Source organism: Microcaecilia unicolor, chromosome 3, assembly GCF_901765095.1.
Source record: "Microcaecilia unicolor chromosome 3, aMicUni1.1, whole genome shotgun sequence".
Classification (NCBI taxonomy): domain Eukaryota; kingdom Metazoa; phylum Chordata; class Amphibia; order Gymnophiona; family Siphonopidae; genus Microcaecilia; species Microcaecilia unicolor.
This window is the reverse complement of record NC_044033.1, coordinates 462,725,384-462,752,641: the sequence shown is the minus strand read 5'-3', so window position 1 is coordinate 462,752,641 and position 27,258 is coordinate 462,725,384. Positions and strand designations below refer to the sequence as shown.

At 47.3% G+C, this 27,258-nt stretch overlaps 1 protein-coding gene across 3 annotated transcripts in view; it reads left to right on the top strand.

Annotated features, from left to right (window-relative positions):
* Positions 1–216: 216 nt before the first annotated feature.
* DST (dystonin) overlaps positions 217–27,258 on the top strand; it is a 509,263-nt gene continuing 482,221 nt past the window's right edge. For all 3 annotated transcript variants that reach the window (XM_030198986.1, XM_030198985.1, XM_030198987.1), the window contains exons 1-9: positions 217–471; positions 629–722; positions 4,577–4,731; positions 11,868–12,321; positions 12,413–12,541; positions 15,877–15,954; positions 16,070–16,231; positions 16,804–16,908; positions 18,849–18,944. In XM_030198986.1, the coding sequence (XP_030054846.1) occupies positions 296–471; positions 629–722; positions 4,577–4,731; positions 11,868–12,321; positions 12,413–12,541; positions 15,877–15,954; positions 16,070–16,231; positions 16,804–16,908; positions 18,849–18,944 (1,449 nt within the window). In that variant the 5' untranslated portion in view covers positions 217–295. The remainder of the gene's footprint in view (positions 472–628; positions 723–4,576; positions 4,732–11,867; positions 12,322–12,412; positions 12,542–15,876; positions 15,955–16,069; positions 16,232–16,803; positions 16,909–18,848; positions 18,945–27,258) is intronic.

Below are 27,258 nucleotides of genomic sequence, written 5' to 3'. Positions count from 1 at the left end.
CAGTCTGATTAGTCCATACTTGTAAAGTTTTCAGGTACGAGGAAGGAAACATAGACCTTAGCTGGCATACTTTCTATAGCTCAAGGCAGAAACCTTTGAAGAGTTTTGTGAATGCTATTGGCTGGATGCTGAATGTACATGTTGAAGCCTATTTAAGAGTGAGCGCTAAAGGTTTTCTCAGCCTGTTGGGAGTTTGTCATTCGTGGAAGTGGTACATTCTGCAAGCTGTTATTTTTTAATCATTTTTCTCAGTCTGAATGTTCAAAAAAGGGGTACTGCTATTGAGATAGAAAAAATGAACAGCACGCGTTTTTATGGCTATAACAGCAATGAGTCCCTGCTTAGCAGCAGCACGCGGACCAGCACTCGTACCAGCGTTGGCTCCAATGAGAACTTACTCTCTGTCAATTGCGGTCCAACGTTGATCAATTCTTGTATCAGCTTTGGCAGCGAGTCATCAGGAGAATCAAGGTAGAGGCACTATTTGAGTGATACATCAGATGCTAATTTTGTCTTGTTTTGATTTATTTTATGGTCATGCTGCTGAAATCCAGGATTCTTATGTCATTTGGGAGATGTGTTGTGAAAAGAGTTATCAGTGAGTTTTACATATTTTGCTGCCTTTTAGGTTGGAAATGCTGCAGCAGATAGCAAATCGTGTCCAACGGGACAGCCTGGGATGTGAAGATAAACTGATATTGGCAAGAAATTGTCTGCAGTCTGTAAGTGAGCTATTTATGATCGTATTTCAGCTTTCTTTGTGGGTGGGTGGGTGGGTGGTAGTGGTAGTGGGGTGAGTGTTATAATACTTGCAGTTTAAATCCATGTATGGTAATTTCTCTGTTTTGTTAATTTTTATTGTTGCTGTAAGGGATAATTACACAGCTTTTGCTGAAGACCTCTGAAGTTTGATGACAGCAAGTAGCTGAAGCTGAAATTTGTTTAAGCTTATTTGGTTTCACGAAGAAACCTTAGCTTTGACACATTTTCTGTGACATAGAAATATATTTCTTTTTTATGTGCTGGATTTTTATGTTCTTTACATTGTTTTAACCAAACTTTTGTCAGATTACTTATTTTGTTTTTATTTTTACAATAGTTCCCTCCTTTTTTTCTGGAATTCTTCCTGCAGACTTGGGGTTCCTTCTGGGTAGGGTGCCCATTCATTTCTATTAGCACTACTTGTACAAATGAATCAAGAAAACTTCAGATTGGATGCTCCAAAGCCTTGCTCCCAGCAGATGCAAGCTGCCCGTAATTCTCAAATATGCAAGCAGCGCAGCATGCAGATTCTATGAGAGACAAATTCTCCAATAAGACTAATGGCAAAGACTGGTCTAGGGCTAATGTGAGCAATCTTAATGTGGCAGCCTGACATGCTGATGTTGGTTGAGGTTCAGTCATCTCTTTGCTGTCAGCACTGGCTTTTCCTTCAAAGATATAACAGGCAAAGCTTTTAAACCCAATAACTCATACTTTATTTAACTTGTTTATGTAACCCTTCAATTTTATTTGCAGAAAGCTACAATAGTAAACATAATAAAGACATGAAAAATAAATAAAAACTAAAAGACAATGCCATAGTATCATAACAACAATAATAACAAATAAATGTTTTCAAGATTATATGCACAAAAAGTTCAAGCTAATAAAAACACTTCAAGTGATGTGGGGGGCATAATCGAATGGGGCGCCCAAGTTTTCCCGAGGACGCCCTCGCGAAGGGGCGGGGAAACCCGTATTATCAAAACAAGATGGGCGGCCATCTTTTGTTTCGATAATACAGTCAGGGACGCCCAAATCTCCACATTTAGGTTGACCTTAGAGATGGTCGTCCCTGATTTTCGGTGATAATGGAAACCGAGGGCGCCCATCTGAGAAACAACCAAATCCAAGCCCTTTGGTCATGGGAAGAGCCAGCATTTGTAGTGCACTGGTCCCCCTGACATGTCAGGACAGCAACCGGGCACCCTAGGGGGCACTGCAGTGGACTTCAGAAAAAGCTCCCAGGTGCATAGCTCCCTTATATTGTGTGCTCAGCCCCCCAAAACCCCACAACTGTACAACACTTCCATAGCCCTTAGGGATGAAGGGGGGCACCTAGATGTGGGTACAGTGGGTTTGTGGTGGGTTTTGAAGGGCTCACATTTACCACCACAAGTTTAATCAGGTGGGGGGGGGGATGGGCCTGGGTCTGCCTGCCTAAAGTGCACTGCAGTACCCACTAAAACTGCTCCAGGGACCTGCATACTGCTGTCATGGAGCTGGGTATGTTATTTGAGGCTGGCATAGAGAGTGGAAAAATATTTTAAAAAAATTTTTGAGTGTGGGAGGGGGTTAGTGACCACTGAGGGAGTAGGGGGAGGTCATCCCCGATTCCCTCTGGTGGTCATCTGGTTATTTAGGGCACATCTTCGAGACTTGATCGTAAAAAAAAAAAAGGACCAAGTAAAGTCGGCCAAGTTTTCGTCAGGGACGCCCTTCTTTTTTCCATTATCGGCCGAGGACTCCCATGTGTTAAGCACACCCCAGTCCCGCCTTCGCTACGCTTCTGACACGCCCCCAGGAACTTTGGTCATCCCCGCGACGGAAAGCAGTTGAGGACATCCAAAATCGGCTTTCAATTATGCCGATTTGGGAGACCCTGGGAGAAGGACGCCCATCTCCCGATTTGTGTCGAAAGATGTGCGCCCTTCTCTTTCGAAAATGAGCCCAAAAGGTACCTAGTAAGCTGAAGACATAACTATCTCCAGAAATCCAGCCCAAAACAAGTCACATAGGAGAATTTGACAAGCTTTCCACTACAGTTTCCTAATTAAAATGTTATTTTCCATAACCATGAGTAAAAAGCCAAGTCTAAAAGCTAAATAATCATGAAGAAGGCAAACTTCCTGAGGGAGAAGGCACAGTGCAAGTAAAGGCTTGTTTCCGGGTTTGTGCCAGTTGAACCTGTCTTATAGATGAAGTTGTCAATGGATAGGCATCCTGAGAGCTTAATGATTGAGCTTCTTTATAACTAGTCTTGAAGACAGACAAGACTAGGCTCATTCAAAACCTTAAAAGCTATGCACAAAGCTTTGAATTGCACTCTCTGCATGTAACGGAAAACCAATGAACTTTCTTCTAATGCGAATCATGTGGTCATATAGACCACAATTGGCCGTCAAGCAGGCGCCTGCATTCTGGACTCATTGCAAGCCCTGTAGCAGTTTGGCTGGGAGCCCTACATATAGCGCATTGCAGTAGTCTGGTCATGACGTTACAGCTTCACATATAAAGATACCCAGATGTTATTTACTAAAGTAAGGCTTTAGCTAGCAATTAACATGAAGGTAATAATACACATTCTTGGCTGTGCTGAGCACTTGAGACTGTAAATTGAAGTTAAAGTCAATAATTACCCTGAGATTATGTGCCTCATTTACAGGTAAGGAACAGCCATTAATGAAAGTATGAGCAGGCATTATGGATTGTCTTAAGACATGTACAACACTGATCTGGGTTCAGTCGCAGTGTTAGTTGTTACCCAGTTCCACAAAGCAGTCATATAGGAATTTAGGGGCCCTTTTACTAAGGCACGTAGGCGCCTACGTGCGTCCAATGCGCATCAAATTGGCACTACTGCATGTCTGCCGCATGCCCCAGGTGGTAATTCCATTTTGGCGTGTGCTGAAAACGTGGTAGAAAATATTTTCTAATGTGTGGCATTTCTGGTGGTAATCGGCAGTTGAGGTATGTTGAATGCTTACTGCGCGGTTAGCACGTTAGACCTTACTGTTAGGTCAGTGGGTGGCGATAAGGTCTCAGGCCAAAAATGAACACACGCTGGTTTTAATAAGCATTTTTTCCAGGCGTGCTGAGGAAATGGACCAGCACGTGTCCAAAACACGTGCCTACACCAGCACAGGCTGCTTTTAGGTGCACTTTAGTAAAAGGGCCCCTTAAATTCCCTTCAGTAAGTCTGACTGCAGCCCCCAAAGTAGCATAATGCTGAATGCCATCTGCAAACGAATGGAACTCCAAGTCAAACGGCCTGATGACTTGTGTCTAGGATGTGATATAAAGATTTAAAAGTACAGGGCATGGTATAGGCATTTGAAGAACCCCATGTAATGAGGTTGTCCTAGAATGATTCTCTGAGAAGCACAGTTTGCATGTTGTCTCTTTCTTTCTTTCTTTTCTTGAAAACTTGGGGCCCGATATTCAGCCACCAGGGATCAGTGTCCGGGCTGCGGCATTGAATTTCTGGGTTTGTGGAGCTAACCAGCGCATAGCTGGTTAAGTGCAATATTCAGCACTTAACTGGCTAGGGTTAAGTGCTGAATATAGGCATTTAGCCATTCAAATGCTGACTCCACCTTCAGAACACCCCCAAAATAGCCAGTTTTTAGTTTGGTTTTAATTGGTCATTTTCAGTGGCACTAACTAGTGCCACTGAAAATTAGCGGTTAGCCCCAAACGGTTTAACCAGCTATGAGACATTTCTTGCCAGTTAGATCACGTTGAATAGTGACCCACTGGAATTTTACAGGTAGCAGTAAATAATGTTTTAAAATTTTGCTCTGTTAAAATACAGGATGCAAAGCGGTTGGAATCAGGGCTGCAGTTCCAAAATGAAACGGAGATTGCAGGGTATCTGCTCGAATGTGAGAATCTTCTCCGACAGCAAGTAATTGATGTTCAAATGCTTCTGGATGGGAAGTACTACCAGTCAGAGCAGCTCTTGCAGAGGTACAGATAAAATAATCCTCATACCAATGCAGGCATGTAGATGCATGTGTCCACAATGATGACTAAGTTACATAACATCAGACTCAATTCTTTTCAGCAAATTTCTCTGCAGTCAGATTAAAGTGGTGAAACATTATTGCATGAAGACAGTAATATGCACATAAGAACATAAGAGTAGCCATACTGGGTCAGATCAATGGTCCATCTAGCCCAGTATCCTGTTTTTCAAACAGTGGCCAAGCCAGGTCACAAGTACCTGGCAGAAACCCAAATTGTGGCAACACTCCATACTACAAATCCCAGGGCAAGCAGTTGCTCCCCATGTCTGTCTCAATAGCAGACTATGGACTTTTCCTCCATGAATTTGTCCAAACCTTTTTTAAACCCAGATACACTAACCTCTGTTACCAGTGGCTTAGCTACATGGGGCCACGGGGGCCTGGGCCCCCCCAAATTTCATCTGGGCCCCTGGATTTGCTGGCGGGGTCCCCTACCCCCACCAGCTGAAGCCTTGTCCAGCTCTGGTCTCTGGCGCCACCGTGTTGCCTGCCCTGCTCAGTCTTTCCCTCACGTCTGGCACGATCCTTTTAGTGAAACTAAGCATTGCTTCAGCTGGTAGGGGTTGGGGAACCCCGCCAGCCAAGGTATTTGCTGTGGCAGTGGGTGGGGAGTGTCAGGGTGTCGAGGCGGCGGGGGGGGGGGGGGGGAGGGGGCGCGGCAGGGCAGCAGACCAAAATGTGCTCCCCCACCTCGGGCTCTGGCCCCCTCCCACTGTGAGGTCAGGCTACGCCCCTGGCTGTTACCACATCCTCCGGTAAAGAGTTCCAGAGCCCAACCACTCGTTGAGTGAAAAAATATTTCTTCCTATTTGTTTTAAAAGAATGGCTGTTTGGATCTTAATATTATTTTTCCCCAAATATTTAGTGAATGTATTGTCAGTATAATAAGACTGCAGATGAAAAGTTTTTAATAAGTGGTATAAGTTGAAATGAGGGTCCCCCATGCTGGCGATGACAGTGGTGAGTTCTGATTAGCACACGCTTAGTGCTTAGCATGCAAGTCATTACCGTTTACATAATGGATGGTGGTAAGGGCTCACCCACTAATAGCCATGTGCTAATGGCAAAATTAGTACGTAGCCATTAATACAAAGAGAATAGGAAATTCGTCCATTTTACCCCAGTGGTAAAAATGGCCTTAGCACGCAGGAAAGTCCTGCGTAAAGGTACGCTAAGTCCCTGTTCTATCGCTGTTTGCTAAGAGAGCCTCTAAGTGATCTAGGTATATTGGGATCAATATTCAAAACAATTTTTGAGCTAAATGTATGCTTTTAAGTTAGGCTCCTAAATTTGTGTCCTATTTTTAGCCAAACTTAGGAGCCTAACTTTTCAGCTAAAAATTCATCTGAGGAGCATAAAAGTTATGCTTATAGATTTAAGCCTGCCATTTGTTTGTCTAGATTTATGAGCCTAATTTATCAGCCTAGTGCTAAAAATCAGTGCTAAGCTTCTAACTTCTTTTTCCTGCTCTAAATCTGCCCCTGTTTAGTGAAATTTTGTGTAAACATTTATGTACTCAGCCCTAGCAGATTTTCAAAGAAGTCAAATTTATAAGCATACCTCTCAAAGGGGTCCTTTTCCAAGGCATGCTAGCGTTTTTAGCGCGCACTAAAAATAAGATCGTGCTAAACGCTAAAGACACCCATATATTCCCATGGGCCTCTCTAGCATTTAGCGCATGCTAATTATTAGCGTGCACTAAAAACACTATTGTGCCTTTGTAAAAGTCCCCCCATAGTTAGCAATATAAGTCCTTTGAATATTGGGCTCATTGTTTATAGAATAGTACCTATCTCTGATGCGAATGTAGCTCCAAATTATTGGTGTCAATCACACATGTAATCACTACTATTTTATAAACCAGGTGCACAATTGGTGCCCACATTAGGTACCAGCTTATAGAACTGCCTTTCACGCCACTTCTGCGTGCCCCTGTAGAATAGTGCTTCACACACCTACATACATAAGCACTACTTTCCTGTGCATTTATGAACGCAAGGGATGTGGAACTGCAGGTTCCTACTGCCTGATATTCAGCACTATTTAACCGGCCAGGAGCCATTCCATCTAAGCGCTAATATTCAGCGACGAACATTAGTGCTTGGGGCTAGATTTTATATATGGTTTCCTGAAAAATCCACATGGAATAAATTTCTGCCTAAGTGTGTTCTATAAGCGGCATCTAGATTCAGTGCTAGTCGCCGGATATGGCCTGGCACTGAATTTCTAGGTTTACCGCCGACTGCAGGACACAGCTTGGCTAACTGCTGCGGTCTGAATATCCGCTCCCTAGCATATAAAATGCCCTTTTACTCTGAGAAATACCAACTGTACCTGAATATAACTTACCTTGAGCTGTTGACGAAGGTGTGAGTTGAGTTTGAATCTCCTATATCTTTCAACCTTGGAAGAATCCTGTTCATGGTTGTCTCACTTGGCAGTCTCATCTTTATTGGAGCTAGAGTCTAGGAGCTGACCAGAATGCCTGAAGCAGAGCAGAAGCTCAAGCACTGGAAGTTTCACAATAGCCAGCAAGCAAAGGCATCTTTCTTTGCCCACAGCGCCACTGAAAGTTCAAAGTGCAAATTGGTCTGGTTAATCATTCACACACTCACTACATATAATGTAATGATGTCACTGTCATTTCTGTAATTCCAAGGATGAACACCTTATGATAAAACGTTTAACAGGTTTACGGGGTTTAGGGTAGGGGTCAGAGAAATATAACTTTATCACCTCTTCAATTTCTTAGATCCCCTTAAAACATATGGGGTTCTCAATATTGATGTAATGTATGTTAACTTGTTTTGTGCATATTTTTAATGCCCATTAACATTTTTTTAATAAAACACATGTTTAAAATGAACTGAAATAGTTTGGCAATGAGGGACAAGGTGTTTATTTTCTCAGAATCTGCCTTTATTAATCAGGCAGCGGAAGCAGTGGCCCGTCTCATCTCTCTGGGCAAAGTTACATATGCCCTCCAAATATCTAGCTTTCCCCACCTTGAATCTGCTCATGGCAGTTTGGTACAGACCCAGCTGTAGCTAAGTCTGTAATTAAAGAGGAACCCAGTTTTAATTAGCTAAAGAGATATAGTTTATTAGTATTAATTAGCATTGATACATTACCCAATAATGAGGGTACCAGCAATTCAGTCAATCATACAGTGGAACAGAATCACACGACACACCAGCTCTCGGTGGTGCTCTGTCTTTCTCCTCCATCAGCATCTGCCTCTTACACCGCTGGGGGTGCTTCCTTTATACTGTCTCAACCCAATTGATTCCAATGGGATCCAGCTTTGTCAGCAGAACTTGCTAACCCTTATCAGTTGATAAGGAACCGATAAGGGTGACTTCATTGGGTCCCAGGTTCTAACTATACACAAAAGGGGTGCAAAGCACAGCTGGCGAGATGACTTCATCGGTCACTCTGCTCTTCTTAGCTATTCTCAGCTCCCCCCTCCCTCTGAGTACTCTCTAACTATGTACATCTACCCCTTTATCTACTTTCATTAACCCAAAACATCTTTCTCATGACTCTTCACCGATGCCAGACCCAGGCATGTTTACAAGAGCAAAGGACCCCCTCCCGTGCCAGCTCCCTGAGAACTCAGTTCAGCTTGTGCTGCAGAAAAATGTATTTTGTATCAGAGATGACTTTGGATTTTTAAGAGAAGCCCAGCTCTTATTATGAGCCATTTGCTTGTAGAGGCCTAGCTCTTTAGCCTGAGCCATTGACCTGTATTTTACTGAGAGCAAGGGTGGCCATATATATTCAAAGGCTAAACGAACCAAACACATCCCTATTATACAAACCTGAGCCGCTTTCAGTATTCCAGCATCACCGCTGAAAAATATGCTGCAAGTTTTAAGTGTCAATAGTGTATTACCTGAAAACAGATGTCTTCCTGCCTTATGATTATGTAGCAAAAATCTTAACTTGTATGTCTTCAGAACTGAAATAGTCCTCATTTTAATGTTTAAAAGGATGTCAATAATAGAAATAATTCTCCCTTTTATTATAAATGAGTGACAGTTGTGTGTACTGAAATTGAGGCGTTCTACAATATTTTTTCTAAGCAAACTACTTCTCCAAAGAGGTGAACTGTAGGTGTATTCAGAGAACTAGCGTGCAAATTACATATTGGGTATACTTTTAGTTAAAATCTGTTTATTTATTAACTTGGAAGTCATACAAAAGGAATAAAACGATACAAACAAAGCAAATTGAATAACAGGTTTGAACAACATACTCCCCCAGACACAAATCCAGTTGTATAAATACTCCAGTATCTACATTCCCTTTCCCTACCACCTACTTCAGAGAGAAACCCAACCCCCCTCCCCAATCATAAAAAAAGATCACCACTCATACAGTGAGGGTACAGTGGGAGTCCAGCCGCCAGTCCTTATCTGTACATCAAATGGAATTAAGAATCAGGCTACATGCCCTAGGAGCCAAGGATTATATAATTGGGGATAGTTTTATCAAGCATCGCCACAAGTGGTTAGAGCACCAGTCTTGGCATCTAGATGTGGCCAGTTCAAATCCCACTGCTGCTGCTTTTGAGCCCTCCAGGGATAGAGAAATACCCAGTGTACCTGAATGTAACTTACCTTGAGCTACTACTGAAAAAGGTGTGAGCAAAATCTAAATACGTAAAATATAAATAAACAAGTGAAGCATATTTTACAAGTGGAAAATGACTATTATGAGATTGTTCAGGGTTGTACTTGTGTAAAAAGTAGGTAACATAAGAACATAAGAATAGCCATATTGGGTCAGATCAATGGTCCATCTCTCCCAGTATCCCTGCTTCCAGCAGTGGCCAATCCAGATCACAAGTACTTGGCAGAATCCCAATTAGTAGCAACATTCCATTCTACCAGTCCCAGGGCAAGTAGTGGTGTCCCCCAAGTCCATCTCAATAAGAGACTATCCAGCTTATAATCGAAAGACAAAAACACCTATATTGCGACCTAAATCGGGAGATAGGCGTTTATCTCACAAAAACGAATAACGCGGTATAATCGAAAGCCGAACTTGGACGTTTTCAACTGCACTCCATCGCGGAAGCGTACAAAGTTGACGGGGGCGTGTCGGAGGCGTGGTGAAGGCGGGACTGGGGCGTGGTTATCACCCGAACAGAGATGGGCGCCTTTCGCCGATAATGGAAAAAAAGTATGCGTTTGTAGCTAGAATTTAGGGCACTTTTCCTGGACCCTGTTTTTTCACGAATAAGGCCCCAAAAAGTGCCCTAAATGACCAGATTACCACCAGAGGGAATCGGGGATGATCTCCCCTGACTCCCCCAGTGGTCACTAACCCCCTCCCACCACAAAAAATGATGTTTCACAACTTTTTATTTTCACCCTCAAATGTCATACCCACCCCCCTGGCAGCAGTATGCAGGTCCCTGGAGCAGTTGTTAGGGGGTGCAGTGGACTTCAGGCAGGTGGACCCAGGCCCATCCCCCCCTACCTGTTACAATTGTGCTGCTTAATGCTTAGTCATCCAACCCCCCCAAACCCACTGTACCCACATGTAGGTGCCCCCCTTCACCCCTTAGGGCTATAGTAATGGTGTAGACTTGTGGGCAGTGGGTTTTGAGGGGGATTTGGGGGGCTCAACACACAAGGGAAGGGTGCTATGCACGTGGGAGCTCTTTTACCTTTTTTTTTGTTTTTGTAAAAGTGCCCCCTAGGGTGCCCAGTTGGTGTCCTGGCATGTGAGGGGGACCAGTGCACTACGAATCCTGGCCCCTCCCACGAACAAATGCCTTGGATTTATTCGTTTTTGAGCTGGGCGCTTTCATTTTCCATTATCGCTGAAAAACAAAAACGCCCAGCTCACAAATTGTCGAATAAAACATGGACGTCTATTTTTTTCGAAAATACGGTTTGGTCCACCCCTTCACGGACCCGTTCTCGGAGATAAACGCCCATGGAGATAGACGTTTTCGTTCAATTATGCCCCTCTGTGGAATTTTCCTCCAGGAACTTGTCCAAACCTTAGTTAAAACCAGATACACTAACCTCTGTTACCACATCCCCTGGCAGCAAATTCCAGAGCTTAACTATTCATTGAATGAAAAAATATTTCCTCCAATTTGTTTTAAATGTATTTCCATGTAATTTCGTTAAGAGACTCTTGGTCTTTGAACTTTTTGAAATAGTGAAACATTGATTCACTTTTACCCATTCTACACCACTCAGGATTTTATAGACCTCATTCATAACCCCCCTCAGCTGTCTCTTTTCCAAGCTGAAGAACCTTAACCTCTTCAGCCTTTCCTCATATGGGAGGAGTTCCATCCCCTTCATCTTTTTGGTTGCTCTTTTTGAACCTTTTTTAATTCCACTATATCTTTTTAGAAGTATATCAAAAGATAGCACTTACTTATGTAATATCCCCCAGATTCTATGTAGCCCGACTTAAATTGCGCTCACAAATCCGGTTGTATTCTGGATTTCCGCGTGCAGCTTAATTAGTTAACAGGCCAGTCAATGCCAATAATTGCTACTTAACAAGCAATTATTGACACTGATTGGCATTAATCAGAATTTAAACGCACAACTGTCTATGGCGGTCTTTTACTAAGGTGCGCTAGCGTTTTTAGATCGTGCTAAAAATCAGCTTTATAAACCAGGAATTATCTGCTGGTTGACGCTGAAGAACAGAGAAGGCTATTTGCTGTTGAGCAAATGTTTGCAGCTTCATTATTTTGTGTGTTGGGTTTATGGAGCTGTGTTCTTTTTTTATGCCTCTCTATTTGCATAGTTAAGATCCACATTTGTTGATATCATGCAGCATATAACCATACAATTAAATTCCTTAATGTACTGTATTAAGATGTATATACAGCATAAGTGATGTTCTTTCTTTTATGATGAACTAATAAGTAAATATGTTTAATGATCTTACAGGAGCAGAAGCATTAAACATGGCTACTTTTTATTCAACGGTATTATTTAATTACTTCTAGCATTAGTGTGATATATAGCAAAATGCTACCATGAGTCTTTTGCCAATAAGATGTCTGAATATTCTGCATATATTATTCCTTTACAGGGTTGCTAAGCTTCGTGATGAGCTAATGGCATTAAGGAATGAATGCTCTGCGGTGTACAGCAAGGGCCGAACGTTGTCAACAGAGCAGACAAAGCTTATGATATCAGGAATAACGCAAAGCTTAAACTCAGGATTTCAGCAGAACTTGAACCCTACCTTAAACTCGAGCCTAACTCAAAGTTTCACACCTTCCTTGACTCCATCCAGTTTAACAGCAGGCTTATCGCATGGTTTTACTCCAAGGCTGACTTCAGTCATCACTCCAGCATTTACAACTCCAGGGTTAATCCAGAACTATGTGACAGGAGTAGCCCCAGGCGCATTGCAGTCTCTCAAGCTTATGCAGATACGGAAACCCCTAATGAAATCAGCCATTGCTGATCAGAATTTGACTGAAGAGGAAGTCAATATCAGATTTGTTCAAGACCTTCTGAGCTGGGTGGAAGAAATGCAGGTAAACATGTTAGTCTAAGATCTGGCTTACCATTGGTGATCTGCTGTCCTTCTGGGAGAGATTTGGATCAATCTTTCATTGTTTTCCAAAGGTGCAGCTTGATCGTGCTGAATGGGGTTCAGATCTGCCAAGTGTTGAAGGTCATCTAGAAGATCACAAAAATGTCTGCAGAGCTGTTGAAGAATTTGAATCTAGCCTTAAAGAAGCTATGATTAGTGAGGTATGAAAAGATCTCATTCTCTCAGTGTTCTGTTTTTGTTGTTAACCATAAGGAAATAACTATGCTTATCCAGAGGCGTATCTCAAATGCGGCGGTAGGGGGGGCCAGGGCCAGAGTGAGGGGGCACATTATAGCCCCCCCCCCCGCCGCCGCCACTGTTGTAGTCGTCCTCCCCCCCAGCCACCACTGCCAGTGCCGACCCCCCTGCCACCGTCACCGACCTTTGCTGGTGGGGGACCCCAACCCCCGCCAGCCGAGGTCCGCTTCCTCCTGCCGCTGCCTTTAAAAATATTCCTTCGGAGTAGAGAGTTGCACAGGGACAGAAATCTTACCCATCCCCGCCCGTCCCTGCTGGAATCTTACCCGTCCCCACCCATCCCCACTGGAATCTTACCCATCCCCACCCATCCCCGCAAAAATTTAAACCATCCCAACCCGTCCCCACCCATCCCCGCAAGAATTTAATCCATCCCCACCCATCCCCGTAAGAATTTAATAGTACATAAAAGAAAGTTCCAGTCAGCTCCCTCAGTCTCTCTCTGGATTTGAGCCACAGCACTGTAGGCAAGGAAGGAACGGAAGTTGGAACTTGGAACACTCTGGTGCGCACATGTAAGATTTGTCTCTGATTCACTGGCAGTGTGTGCTGAGAGGTCGCCACATGCACGCGCCAGTAGGTCAGGTGACATCTGATTCTCGTGCCTGTGTCAGAGCTGAGGTCTGTGCACCAGCCTGGGAGCAAAGAGGATTAATAGTAACATAGTAAGTGACAGCAAATAGACCTGAACGGTCCATCCACTCTGCCCAATAGTCACACTCATGATCAATTCATCATTAAATCAACGAGTGTGATTATATACTTGATTATGGTCTTTCTTTCGTGTTTCTGGAACAAAGACCACAAAAGTCTATCTGGCCCCATCCTTATGTTCCAACTGCTGGAGTTGCCATCGAAGCCCACTCCAGCCTATTCATGTTCTCATTTGTGGGACACAGACCGTAAAAGTCTGTCCAGCACTGTCCTCATGTTCCAGCCACTGAAGTAGCTGTCTAAGCCCTTTCCAGCCCATCCTACACCAGATTGCCATGTATGAGACACAGACCATACAAGTCTGCCAGGTATCAGCTCTAGTTCATCACAGCCAGAGTCACCATCTAAGTGTCACTTGACATATCCACACACATGCAGCCATTTAAGGTTAGGTTTTATATAACTTCCATTTTCTAATTAGAGATCCTCTGTGTTCATCCCACGCCTTTTTGAATTCCGTCATCATTTGTGACTCTACCATCTCCTTAATGGAAGACTTTCCACATTTATGCTGTTAAAGCAAGGAAGAAGAGGAGGAGGAGACAGCACTCAAATAAATTGGTATTCGGTAGATGAGAGGCTGGTGCAGGTGCAGCTTACACTTTCACGGGAAGCCCACAGAACTGGTTCCATCCCCGCGGGAACCCCGCAGGAACTGCCTCCGTCCCCGTGGGAACCCCACAGAACTGGTTCCATCCCCGCGGGAACCCCGCAGGAACTGCCTCCGTCCCCGCGGGAATCCCGCGGGTTCCGCGGGATTCCCGCGGGGACGGAAACCGTGCAGCTCTCTACTCCGGAGTCCGTGCTGTTCAAAGCTGCTCCTTTCGGAGTCTGACGTCGCTGCACGTTGAATGTGGTCCTGCACGTACAACGTGCAGCGATGTCAGACTCCGAAAGGAGAAGCTTTGAACAGCACGGACTCCGGAGGACGAAAAAGAACTTTAAAAGACCTCGGCTCGGCTGGCGGGGGTTGGGGTCCCCCGCCAGCAAAGGTAGGTGACGGCGGCAGGGGGGGTCCAGGGCGAAATCTGCGGGGGCCCAGGCCCCCGTGGCCCCACGCAGATACGCCCCTGTGCTTATCACAGCTCACTTGCTCTTTTAATAAGGCTTTTAACAGCTATTTGTTCTCTATTTCTTAACAAATTGGAAAAAAACCGAATGGGTTCAAACCTGAAAATCTTACCTTTTTTAGACTTTGTTCAGTTGGAAGTTTGGTTAAATGAGCCTTCATTTGCATATCTCCATGGCATTTTTCCACCATTTTGTCCCCTCACTCAAAGAGCCTGACTGTTACTACTATAATCCTTTGGCTCTTAGAGTTCTTGCTTCTTTTTGGAATCTGGCTTGAGGATGCCTGTGAGGCAGTCAGTAAATACCACTGTAGCATGATGTCTGGAACGTCTTTTGTTCACGGACTATAAATCCTGCCTCATCAGAGTCCAAAGGCCCAGGTGGCCTCAGGAACAGGCACTTGTTCCAGGAATTGTACCTAGGGTTTACCACACTGTAATACTGCTGCTAGGGTATTGGATTGAACCCAGCCGTATCTTTTTATATTTTTTTAATGTCAGAATAATACTAGCTTCCAGTGTTTTTGTTTTTTTGGGGTATCACTGGTTTCTTCTTTTCTTTTTGAACTTTTGTCCATGTTCATTTCAATTTTCAGTGGAGGATGAATGGTTTTTGAATAGGAGCTAGGATCAATGGGCTCTAATCTTGGCACAGACAGTGGCTATCTTAATCACCTGGGCAATCCATGTTTCACTTCATGTGTGAAAAAGTAATATTGTGGTGAATAATAATACTTATCTAAATCCTTTGCTTTACTTCTGACCTTCCATACAGTGAAATCATTTGTGAGCTGTTGTGATTTATGTAAAGATATTTTTTGTAATCCGCTGTGATTTGGCTTGCAGCCCAGAAAGGTGGTAAGAAATTTTGAAATTAAATCTGATGTGACTTTAGGTCCCTGTTTACTAAGCCATGCTATAGATGCGCTAGCGTTTTTAGTGCATGCTAAAAGTTAGTGTGTGCTAATGCTAGACACCTATAGGAATATATGGGTGTCTCAAGGGTTAGGGTTAGCGTGCGCTAAAAACACTAGCACCCTTTAGTAAACAGGGCCTTTAGTCATTTATACATGCATTCTGATCAGTTAGGGATGTAACTAAATGATTTAAAATTTTGAATAGAGAGGATTTGGGATGTGGTTTATAGATAATTTAATTGTTTTGTAATTGTACTTCTGGATATGATAGTCATTAACACTATTATCCATTTTGAGCTTTGCAGTTGAAACAGAATACAAAATTACAAATTAAATTAAATTATAAGTAATTCTACAGAATTGATGCCTTTAGAATCCCATATTAACCAAGCCATTAGCATAGTTCTATTATTTTATTGCAAGAACCTCACCTAAAATGGGTTATATATAGTTAGTAATGCATATCATCAGATCATATTGTCTTTTATAACAGAATATCACAGTTTTAAAGTATTCTTTTCATTTTATTTTGTACAGATCCAAATGACTGGGGCTCATAAACTCAGCTATTCAGAGAAACTGCGTAAACTAGAGAGTCAATATGCAAAACTTTTGGTAAGATCCTTTGGACGTATCTTCAGCCCTTTCTGTTAGCTTGGTAATGATGTGGCAGGTTACATTGAGTATAAAAAATATATATGTGAACATTTATTTTTTTTCTTCAAAATAGAACACCACCAGAAATCGTGAAAGGCATCTCGATACTCTTCACAATTTTGTGTCTCGTGCTACCAGGGAGCTCATCTGGTTGAATGAGAAAGAGGAGGAGGAAGTGGCATATGACTGGAGCGAAAGAAATCCAAACATATCTCGCAAAAAGGAATACCATGCAGTAAGCAGAACTCAAATGAGGCTGTGAAAGTAAAACCTGAAAAAAAAAAGAACTAGGCCTAAAGCAGGGGTATAGCCAGATCTTAGGTTTGTGGGCCTGAGCCCAAAGTGTGTCTTTGTGATGGGGGGGGGGGGGGGCCTCAAAAGTTTGCCCTACGACCTCACATACCTGAGCTGGCGGGGGCCCCAGGCCATGCCAGCAGAAGCTCTCTTCCAGCCAAAGCCTGGCACTTTCCCTGAGCCCCCACCCCTGCCCATGCTTGGTTTTCACAAAACCGAGCATACACGGGAGAGGCCCACCTGCTGCATATTCTTGGTTTTCATGCATGGGTGGGAGATGGGCCTCCCTCGTTTCAGAATAAACAAATGTGTGTTGGGGGGGAGGAGTTGCCAGCGCAGCCCAGGAAACATGGCAGGCTTCAGTTGGATGAGGGCTTCTGCTGGTGGGGTTTGAGGACCCCTGCCAGCTAAAGCAGAAGATAGCGCCTCTATTTTTAGGCCCCCAAGGTTCCCCCTCCACCCATGCCTATGCCACTGCCCTAAAGAAATGATTGTTTCTCTGTTTCTGAGCAGGAGTTGATGAGAGAGCTTGATCAAAAAGAAGACATGATGAAAGCAGTACAGGACATGGCAGACCAGCTTCTGCTCGATAACCATCCTGCCAGGTTAACTATCGAGGTAGGTCCTGAGTGTTTCTAAACCAGAGGACTGTGATTTTAGCTGATACATTTATTTTCTGAGGGTCATGTGCTTTATTAGTAGAGTGCTTGGAAGTAGATTCAAGAGATCTTCTTTAAGAAAAGTCACTTTTTATAAATCAGACTAAAGGAATTTGTAACCAGGAAGTGAAGGCTTAAAGTGCAGCTCATGGTTGTGGGTTTTGGATCTATGTATTGTATTTACCAGAATTTTGCCCCACTATATAATTAGTATTATATAAGGTAGGGTTTGACAAATTTGGTTGAATTTAGGTGCCAGACCAAAAACTTAGGAGTCAGCAGGGGAGACCTCTCATTCTGTGCCCTCCTCTCCACCAAAGTTTAGAGATAGGGGTATTGCCTTTGAGCTCTCTCTCACCTCATTAGGGCTGATTTACTGCCTTCCCACTCTCTGTTTACCCAAAGGAACTTAGTAAATCAAGCCCTTAATGTGTCAGTACACAGCACTGGGAGCAACCAACAGATACCCCCATCCTCCCATAAGCAAGCAGTCAGCCTACAGTCATTCCCTTGACAGCTTGGCCTGTTCTTCCCTCATCTTCCCTTCTCCTTCATCCAGTCTGTCTGTCTCTTCCTCTCACTTATCCCCTGTTTGCCCCACTTTCCAGCTTTCTTCTCCCCATCGTTGTTTATAGAAATAGGAGAGAAAAGGGTAAGATCCTAATTTCAGGGCCTTTGTACCCAGAGCAGGGGATACACCCAGCAGTCTCATTTTCAGGATATCCACCATCAATATGCTTGAAATAGATAAGCATGCATTGCCTCCATTGTATGTAGTTTCATATATATTCATGGTGGTTATGCTGAAAACCTGACTGCCTGATTGTGTTCTAAGGGCTGGGTTGAGGACCCCAGCCTTGATATAATTAGATAGTCTTCTCTTCCCTTAGTTCCCCTCCATTTTTGATGACTACCAAAATCTATAATCTGGATCCAGTGAACCTCGATCTGTGGGCAAGCACACTGAATATAAATTGTGATGTTAGGTGAATCATCTAAGTATCATATACTGTATATACTTGAATATAAGCTAAAAAATCTTTGTCCCCGAAAAAGGTCACTAATTGCCTCTAGGTTTTTATGTGAGCCCCCATGGTGTCAGCATTTTTTTGTTTACATTCCTCCTGCGATTGATGCTGTGGGAAAGATGAGTAGACTCAGTGGTGTCCCTGGATCACCAAGTCCTAGGTGGTAACTCTCCCGACTGGCACAGATAGCATCACGGTCAGCCGGGGTGGAGGCCTTGAGCATCTGTGCATGCTCAAGGCCTACCAGCTTCCACCCCCTCTGACCAGGACGTGAAGAGGAGGGAGCTGGCAGGCCTTGAGCATGCGCAGATGCTCAAGGCCTCTGCACTGGCTGATTGTGACGTTGTCAGTGTCAGCTGGGAGACTTACCATACCATCACTGACTCATGATCCAGGGACACCACTAAGTGAGGTACTCTGCTCCTCCTTGTGAGGGGAAGATAAGGGGAAAAATGCTGCATACCACGGGGGGAGGGGGGATCCAGGGATGCCACTGAGTGAGGAGGTCTGCTCCTCATTCCCCCAGCATTGTCACAGGAGGAAGGTAAGATAAAAAAAATGCTGGTTACCACAGGGGAGGGGGAAAGGTAGAAATGCATGACACCACAGGGGAGGGAAGAAGGAGAGAAACACTTGACTATAACTCCCTCCCCCCCCCCCCACCAGTTTACACTCAAGTTAACAGCTTTCCCCATTTTTTGGGATGAAAACAGTTATCTCGATTTATATTTAGATAGGTTTATATCTGAGTTTATATGGCATATACATGCAATGTCATAATATTGATGCCCTTGTTTCTGTAGTCCACACCAAGCCTGGTAACGTACCAATAGTTATGATAATAGCAGCACTGTGTTTTTCTTTGTTTTAGGCCTATCGAGCTGCCATGCAGACTCAGTGGAGCTGGATCCTACAGCTCTGCCACTGTGTGGAACAACATTTACGAGAAAATGCTGCATACTTTGAGGTAACTGAATGAACGATTATTACCCAGTCTGTGTTGTATTTACTGCCTGTCCGCTGCTGAGAAAAAGAGTGTGGTCCTCTTGGGATAGTCTGCATTTTAGTACAATTTATACTCAAAGCATCATTAAATCCTGATCTAAACTATGGTAACAGAGAAATGTAACCCTGATGAATAAATAACCGAGACCACAAGTTATATTTTCATTATTCAGCAGAAAGTTTCAGCATTAGGTATCCTTGTGTGAAAAAAATATGGGACCCATTTATTCAATAACTGACTGTATCTCCTTGAACAGCAGTGCTTTCAACTAAGCATTTTCTGAAAGTTTTGATCAGTCTCTCAGTTTCCCCTTAAGGAATTCTGGTCCCTCAAACTGTGTGACATTTGAGGACTTCCTTTCATGATCAGCTCAGTTCAGGTCTTGCTGCTTCATATGGAGCAGAGGAGTAGCGCATTGGCTAGTGTGACAGGCTAAGAACCGGAGAAGCCAGGGTTTAAATCCTACTGCCATTGCCTGTGAGCTTGAGCAAGTCACTTAGGGCCGGATTCTATGAAATTCAGTGCTCAACGCTATTCTATAAAGGGCGCTCTGGGATGAGCACTTTTTATAGAATAGCATTGAGTGCTAAATTCAGTTCTCCACTTTGCACTAGGACTTATGCCAGCTAAACCTAGGGTAAATCCTGGTGTGCAAATTGGGTGTGGATCTCTTCTATTCTGAAACAGTGCACACACCTTTTGTAAACACCCCTGACTCGCCTATGCCCCTCCCATGGCGTGATCCAATTTGAGCACCCATTGTTACAGAATAGCATGTAGCTAGATCGGCCCCCCAAATCATAATTAGTGGCAATTGTTTGTTAACTCCAGTAATTTAATCATTGGAGCCTATTTACTAATTATTTTGGCCACCGGTCTGGGATCTGCACCCAAATTTGGACGAGCTTTATAGAATCTAGTAACATAGTAAGTGACGGCAGAAATAGATTCATCCAGTCTGCCCAACAGTTACATTCATTATCAATTCAAGATTAAATCAACAATGAACGTGATATTATATTACTTGATCATGGTCTTTCTTTAGTGTTTCTGGGACATAGACTGTAGAAGTCTGCCCGGCTCTGTTCTTATGTTCCAACTACAGGAGTTGCCATCAAAACTCACTGAGGATTAATGTTCTTAATGATAGGCATCAAGTGCCTATGTTATAGAATGATAGCGTTAGTGCACATCTGAGGCACCAATTTTATGCTTATAAGTGCTAGGTGTCCCGTTTCGGGACCTTACCAGTGCTCCCGCGGCGGGGAGCGATGGTCGGCGGGGGCCGCGGGCCCCGGTGCGGCAGAGACAGGCCGCCGACGGGGCCGGCACTTCCGCGGGGCGGCCCAAGGCTGGCAACCCGCAGGACCGAACGCCGGCCCCAGGGAAGAGAGGACGCCGGCCAAGATGGCGGCGGCGTCGTTGTCTCCCCGACCGGAGCTGAGAGGAGTGCAAGCCCCGCCCCCTTGCGCCGGATTGGTGCATGTCAGGAGGAACTCCGCCTGCGAGGCGGGTCCTCCAATCCCGGCCATCCTTGCCTGTCAGGGCTACAGGGATTGGCTCTTCTCCAGGGAGAGGATGGACGGGCGGGGGATTTAAACCCCGGAACAAGGAGGGCTCGGGGCTTCCGTTTCAAATGTCAGAAGCCACCTCAGAGACTGTGTTCTTCGTCCTGCTAGCCGTCCTTGCTAGCCACTTCAGAGATTGTGTTCTTCGTCCTGCTAGCCGTCCTTGCTAGCCACTTCAGAGATTGTGCTCTTCGTCCTGCTAGCCGTCCTTGCTAGCCACTTCAGAGATTGTGTTCTTCGTCCTGCTAGCCGTCCTTGCTAGCCACTTCAGAGATTGTGTTCTTCGTCCTGCTAGCTGTCCTTGCTAGCCACTTCAGAGACTGTGTTCTTCGTCCCGCTAGCCGTCCTTGCTAGCCACCCTCAGAGACTGTGTTCCTCGTCCTGCTAGCCGTCCTGGCTAGCCACCTTCAGAGACTGTGTTTCTCCCGCTAGCCGTCCTGGCTAGCCACCCTCAGAGACTGTGTTCTTCGTCCTGCTAGCCGTCCTTGCTAGCTACCTTCAGAGACTGTGTTCCTCCCGCTAGCCGTCCTTGCTAGCCACCTTCAGAGACTGTGTTTCCCCCGCTAGCCGTCCTTGCTAGCCACCCTCAGAGACTGTGTTCTTCGTCCTGCTAGCCGTCCTTGCTAGCTACCTTCAGAGACTGTGTTCCTCCCGCTAGCCGTCCTTGCTAGCCACCCTCAGAGACTGTGTTCTTCGTCCTGCTAGCCGTCCTTGCTAGCTACCTTCAGAGACGGTGTTCCTTTCGCTAGCCGTCCTTGCTAGCCACCCTCAGAGACTGTGCTTTGCAGCGCTAGCCGTCCCTGCTAGCCACTCAGTCGGGACTGTGTTGCTGGTGTTCCGCCAGGCCGGCCGTCACCCCCGCGGTTCCAGCAGTCCCGCTGGCCGCCTGCAGCTGGGGGCTCAACCTCCGGTGAACGGCGGTCGCCGCGGGTGAAGATCCGGGGTGCGCGGCAGTCCTCTGAGGTCCTACGGGCCTCAGAGAACCTAAGGGCTCACCACTACCTAGACAAGACAGGAAACGGAAGCCATGAGCTCGCCGACGCAGCCTGATCTACGGGACCTGGCCAAGGTACTTCAGCAGCAGCAGGAGCAGTTGAACGCCTTATCAGGGGCGCTTCAGAATGTATGCTCGCAACTGTCAACGCTTCAGGTACAGAACCAGGCCACTGCGGTCCAGGGGGCCGCAGCGGCTCCCCGTTCGGGAGGGTTCCGCACGGGACCTCGGTTCCCTGAGCCGACACGATATGATGGGGCCCCCGGAGGTTGCCGGGGATTCCTCAATCAGTGCAACTTGGCCTTCCGGATGCAACCGGAGACATTTGCTTCAGACCAAAGTAAAGTGGGATATATCATGGGCCTATGTGAAGGGAAGGCCCTGGCCTGGGTGGCCCCATTGAATGAACAACAGGACCCCATCCTGGATGACTATAGTGAATTTCAGCGCCGTTTCCGTATGGTGTTTGACCTTCCGGGAAGACCATCGTCTGTGGCCTCGGAACTGCTGCGAATTCATCAGGGGGAGGGGACGGTGGCCGATTATGCCATCCGTTTCCGAACTTTAGCCACGGAGCTCCGTTGGAACCCTGAGTCCTTGATGGCAATTTTTATGGAAGGGTTACAAGAACGAATCAAGGACGAATTGGCAGGACGAGAGGTCCCAGGCCAGTTGGATGCCCTGATTTCGCTTTGTATCCGAGTAGATACCCGGTTCCAGGAACGAGCCAGAGCCCGGGCAGAACGGCAGAAGTGGACGCGGGGAATGTCCCGGACTGCCAAGGGGCTATCTCCTTGCCGTGGGAACCGGGATGGCAAGGAGAGGGGGGAAGAGCCGATGGTGATGGGCCGGCAACGGCTGGCCTCCTCCACTAGGAAGAAACGCCTGTGGGACGGACTGTGCTTCTATTGTGGTGAGGCTGGACACTTTATTCGAGCCTGTCCCTCCCGGGCGGGAAACGTCTCCCCCAAGGCACCTTGAGGGGAGGGGTCTTGGGGCATTCCGCTCCCCTGCCGGAGGCCTTGATCACGCTACCAGTAACCCTCCGATGGCATGAGACCATGATTCAGACCCGGGCCCTGGTGGACTCGGGGTCGGGGGGCAACTTCATCGGGCACGAGCTGCTGCAACAGATGGGCTGGCCTACGCTCCCGCGGCGGCCGGCACTGCAAATAACCTCCATCCAGGGGACGACGTTACCGCAGCCAGTCACTGAGATCACCCCCTATTTGCAGCTCCAGGTGGGGGAGGATCACCAGGAGGAGGCCCGATTCCTGATTCTATCCCGGACCATTCATCCAGTGGTCCTGGGACTGCCCTGGTTACGGAAACATTGCCCGGTTATTGACTGGACCAGTGGAAGCATCCAAGCCTGGGGTAGTGCCTGTCGGGAGAATGGTTGTACGGGCCGGACCGGCAGCTGCTCTGCCCTGGCGGTGGTACCCGGAGGGGCACAGGTAGAGCTGGGCTCACTGCCTATGGACTATAGAGACTTTGCAGATGTGTTTAATCCCAGGGAGGCGGAGGTTCTACCGCCTCATCGGTCGTTTGATTGTGCCATCAACTTGAGGGCAGACACCGTGCCGCCCCGGGGTCGCCTATATACCCTGTCCCGAGGAGAGTCCAAGGCGATGCAGGAATACATCCGGGAGAATCTGCGGAAAGGGTTTATCCGGCCCTCTACGTCCCCGGCCGGGGCCGGATTCTTTTTTGTCACTAAGAAGGACGGCTCCTTAAGGCCCTGTATTGACTATCGGGGATTGAATGCCATCACGATAAAGGATCGTTTTCCTCTACCGCTCATCCCCGAACTCTTCAGCAAGTTGCAAGGGGCCCAGATGTTTACCAAGTTGGACTTGCGGGGGGCCTACAATTTGGTTCGAATTCGGCGAGGGGACGAGTGGAAGACGGCTTTTAACACCCACGAGGGACATTTCGAGTATCGGGTGATGCCCTTTGGCCTGTGTAATGCCCCTGCGGTGTTCCAGAGACTTATCAATTTTGTGCTTGAGGATTTTTTGAACTCCACAGTGATTGTGTACCTGGACGATATCTTGGTGTTTTCCCAAGACCCCACCGACCATGTGAGCCATGTTCGCGCCATGCTGCAACGGTTACGGCAATACCGCCTGTTCGCTAAGCTCAGTAAGTGCGCTTTTCATCAGAGGTCGCTACCTTTCTTGGGACACATTCTGTTACCCGGGGGCCTGCAGATGGAGCCAGACAAACTCCGGGCAATTCGAGAGTGGCCCCAGCCGCTGGGATTGAAGGCCCTACAACGTTTTTTGGGATTCGCGAACTACTATCGCCAGTTTATTCCTCAGTATTCTCAACTGACTGCGCCGCTGACGGCCCTTACTAGAAAAGATGCCAACGTCCGGGACTGGCCGCCCAAGGCGCAAGTGGCCTTTCGCCAGGTGAAAGAGGCCTTTAAATCAGCGTCCATTTTGCTAGCCCCGGATCCTGAGAAACCCTTTATTGTGGAGGTGGACGCGTCTGCGTTGGGAGCCGGGGCGGTCCTCTCGCAAGTGAATTCCAAGGGCCGGCGTCAGCCTTGCTCTTTCTTCTCTCGTAGATTCTCCCCGGCGGAATGCAATTATACAGTAGGGGACAGAGAGCTCTTAGCATTGAAATTAGCCCTACAGGAATGGAGACATCTGTTGGAGGGGGCGGAACATCGATTCACAGTGATCACTGACCACAAAAATTTACTGTATCTACAAGAGGCTCAACGGCTCAATCCCCGACAAGCCCGGTGGTCATTGTTTTTCGCCAGATTTCATTTTCAATTAGTTTTTCGGGCGGCTGCTCAGAATACCCCTGCGGATTCCCTCTCCAGAGCGTTTGAGGTTCCTGAGGAGACTAAGGAAACCCATCCCATGTTGGATCCGGCCTGCCTCAGCGCGGCCGTGGGGGAGGTGGCTCCTACTAAGGAACTAGTGCCGGCCGCTGAACGAGCGAAGGTAATGCAATGGGGGCATTCGTCCCGATGGGGGGGACATTTCGGGTATCAAAAGACTCTGCGGCTCATTGCCAGACAGTATCAATGGCCTCAGATGAGACGGGACATTCTTCAATTTGTCACCACCTGTCCTGTGTGCGCCCGGATCAAACCGGTGATCGGGACCCCCATAGGGAAGCTACAACCACTGTCCGTACCGACAGGGCCCTGGACGGAACTTTCCATGGATTTTATCACCGACCTTCCCGGTTCCCGGGGACATACGGTGATTTGGGTGGTAATTGACCGTTTTTCCCGAATGGCCCATTTTGTGCCCTTGCCAGGACTTCCTTCGGCGATCGCATTGGCTCAACTCTTCATTCAACATATTTTTCGACTCCACGGGCTGCCTCTTCGGATTATTAGTGACCGGGGCCCCCAATTCACCTCGCGCTTCTGGAGGGCCTTGTGTACAGCATTGGGGGTGAAGACCCATTTCTCATCAGCATACCATCCCCAAACCAATGGCATGGTCGAGAGGGCGAACCAAACGTTAAAAGGGTTCCTACGAGCGTTTGTCAACAAACGCCAAGATAACTGGGTCTCCCTCCTTCCCTGGGCCGAGTTTGCATATAACCACAGTGTCCACTCGGCCTCGGGAGACTCTCCATTCTTCTTGGTATATGGACGACATCCTCGACTGCCAGCACCTTTCCCATCTAGATCTCCAACCCCCATGGTTAATGTGACTCTGGCAGATCTGCAAAGAGTTTGGGAAATGGCCCGAGAACAACTACAGAAGGCAGCCACCAAGTACAAGGTCTTCGCAGATCGGCATCGGAAACCCGCTCCCGACTTGCAACCAGGGCAGAAGGTCTGGTTAAGCACCAAATATCTCCGACTTCGGGTACCCTCGCGGAGATTAGGACCTCGGTATATTGGACCGTTTGCAATCCAATCTCGAATTGGAGCTGTGACTTATCGGTTGCGATTGCCTAGGACCCTGCGGGTGCATAACGCCTTCCATATTTCCCTATTGAAAAGCTTTCAAGGATCTCGATGGCACCCCCAACGGCAGGAGACCGAAGATCTTGAAGCAGATCCCGATCCAGAGTATGAGGTGGAGGATGTTCTGGATTCAAAGAAGCGGCGGGGGAAGTTATATTACCTATTGTCATGGAAGAACTTTGGCCCCGAAGACAACTCCTGGGAGCCCGCGGCAAATGTACATGCTCCAGAGTTGGTCAAAGCCTTCCACGCCCGGTATCCTTCCAAACCCGGGTCCGGGGGAAAGGAGGCATCCGGGAAGGATACTGTCCCGTTTCGGGACCTTACCAGTGCTCCCGCGGCGGGGAGCGATGGTCGGCGGGGGCCGCGGGCCCCGGTGCGGCAGAGACAGGCCGCCGACGGGGCCGGCACTTCCGCGGGGCGGCCCAAGGCTGGCAACCCGCAGGACCGAACGCCGGCCCCAGGGAAGAGAGGACGCCGGCCAAGATGGCGGCGGCGTCGTTGTCTCCCCGACCGGAGCTGAGAGGAGTGCAAGCCCCGCCCCCTTGCGCCGGATTGGTGCATGGCAGGAGGAACTCCGCCTGCGAGGCGGGTCCTCCAATCCCGGCCATCCTTGCCTGTCAGGGCTACAGGGATTGGCTCTTCTCCAGGGAGAGGATGGACGGGCGGGGGATTTAAACCCCGGAACAAGGAGGGCTCGGGGCTTCCGTTTCAAATGTCAGAAGCCACCTCAGAGACTGTGTTCTTCGTCCTGCTAGCCGTCCTTGCTAGCCACTTCAGAGATTGTGTTCTTCGTCCTGCTAGCCGTCCTTGCTAGCCACTTCAGAGATTGTGTTCTTCGTCCTGCTAGCCGTCCTTGCTAGCCACTTCAGAGATTGTGTTCTTCGTCCTGCTAGCTGTCCTTGCTAGCCACTTCAGAGACTGTGTTCTTCGTCCCGCTAGCCGTCCTTGCTAGCCACCCTCAGAGACTGTGTTCCTCGTCCTGCTAGCCGTCCTGGCTAGCCACCTTCAGAGACTGTGTTTCTCCCGCTAGCCGTCCTGGCTAGCCACCCTCAGAGACTGTGTTCTTCGTCCTGCTAGCCGTCCTTGCTAGCTACCTTCAGAGACTGTGTTCCTCCCGCTAGCCGTCCTTGCTAGCCACCTTCAGAGACTGTGTTTCCCCCGCTAGCCGTCCTTGCTAGCCACCCTCAGAGACTGTGTTCTTCGTCCTGCTAGCCGTCCTTGCTAGCTACCTTCAGAGACTGTGTTCCTCCCGCTAGCCGTCCTTGCTAGCCACCCTCAGAGACTGTGTTCTTCGTCCTGCTAGCCGTCCTTGCTAGCTACCTTCAGAGACGGTGTTCCTTTCGCTAGCCGTCCTTGCTAGCCACCCTCAGAGACTGTGCTTTGCAGCGCTAGCCGTCCCTGCTAGCCACTCAGTCGGGACTGTGTTGCTGGTGTTCCGCCAGGCCGGCCGTCACCCCGCGGTTCCAGCAGTCCCGCTGGCCGCCTGCAGCTGGGGGCTCAACCTCCGGTGAACGGCGGTCGCCGCGGGTGAAGATCCGGGGTGCGCGGCAGTCCTCTGAGGTCCTATGGGCCTCAGAGAACCTAAGGGCTCACCACTACCTAGACAAGACACTAGGCATTATTGTTACATACAGGGGGGCATGTACGTGGGTGAAATATGGGTAGCACCAAACGAAAGGAGTAATGAAGGTAGCAGGGCTCTTTCACAGAGGACGAGGAGACAAAACATTTAAATATCAAAGTCTTTATTATTCAAAAACT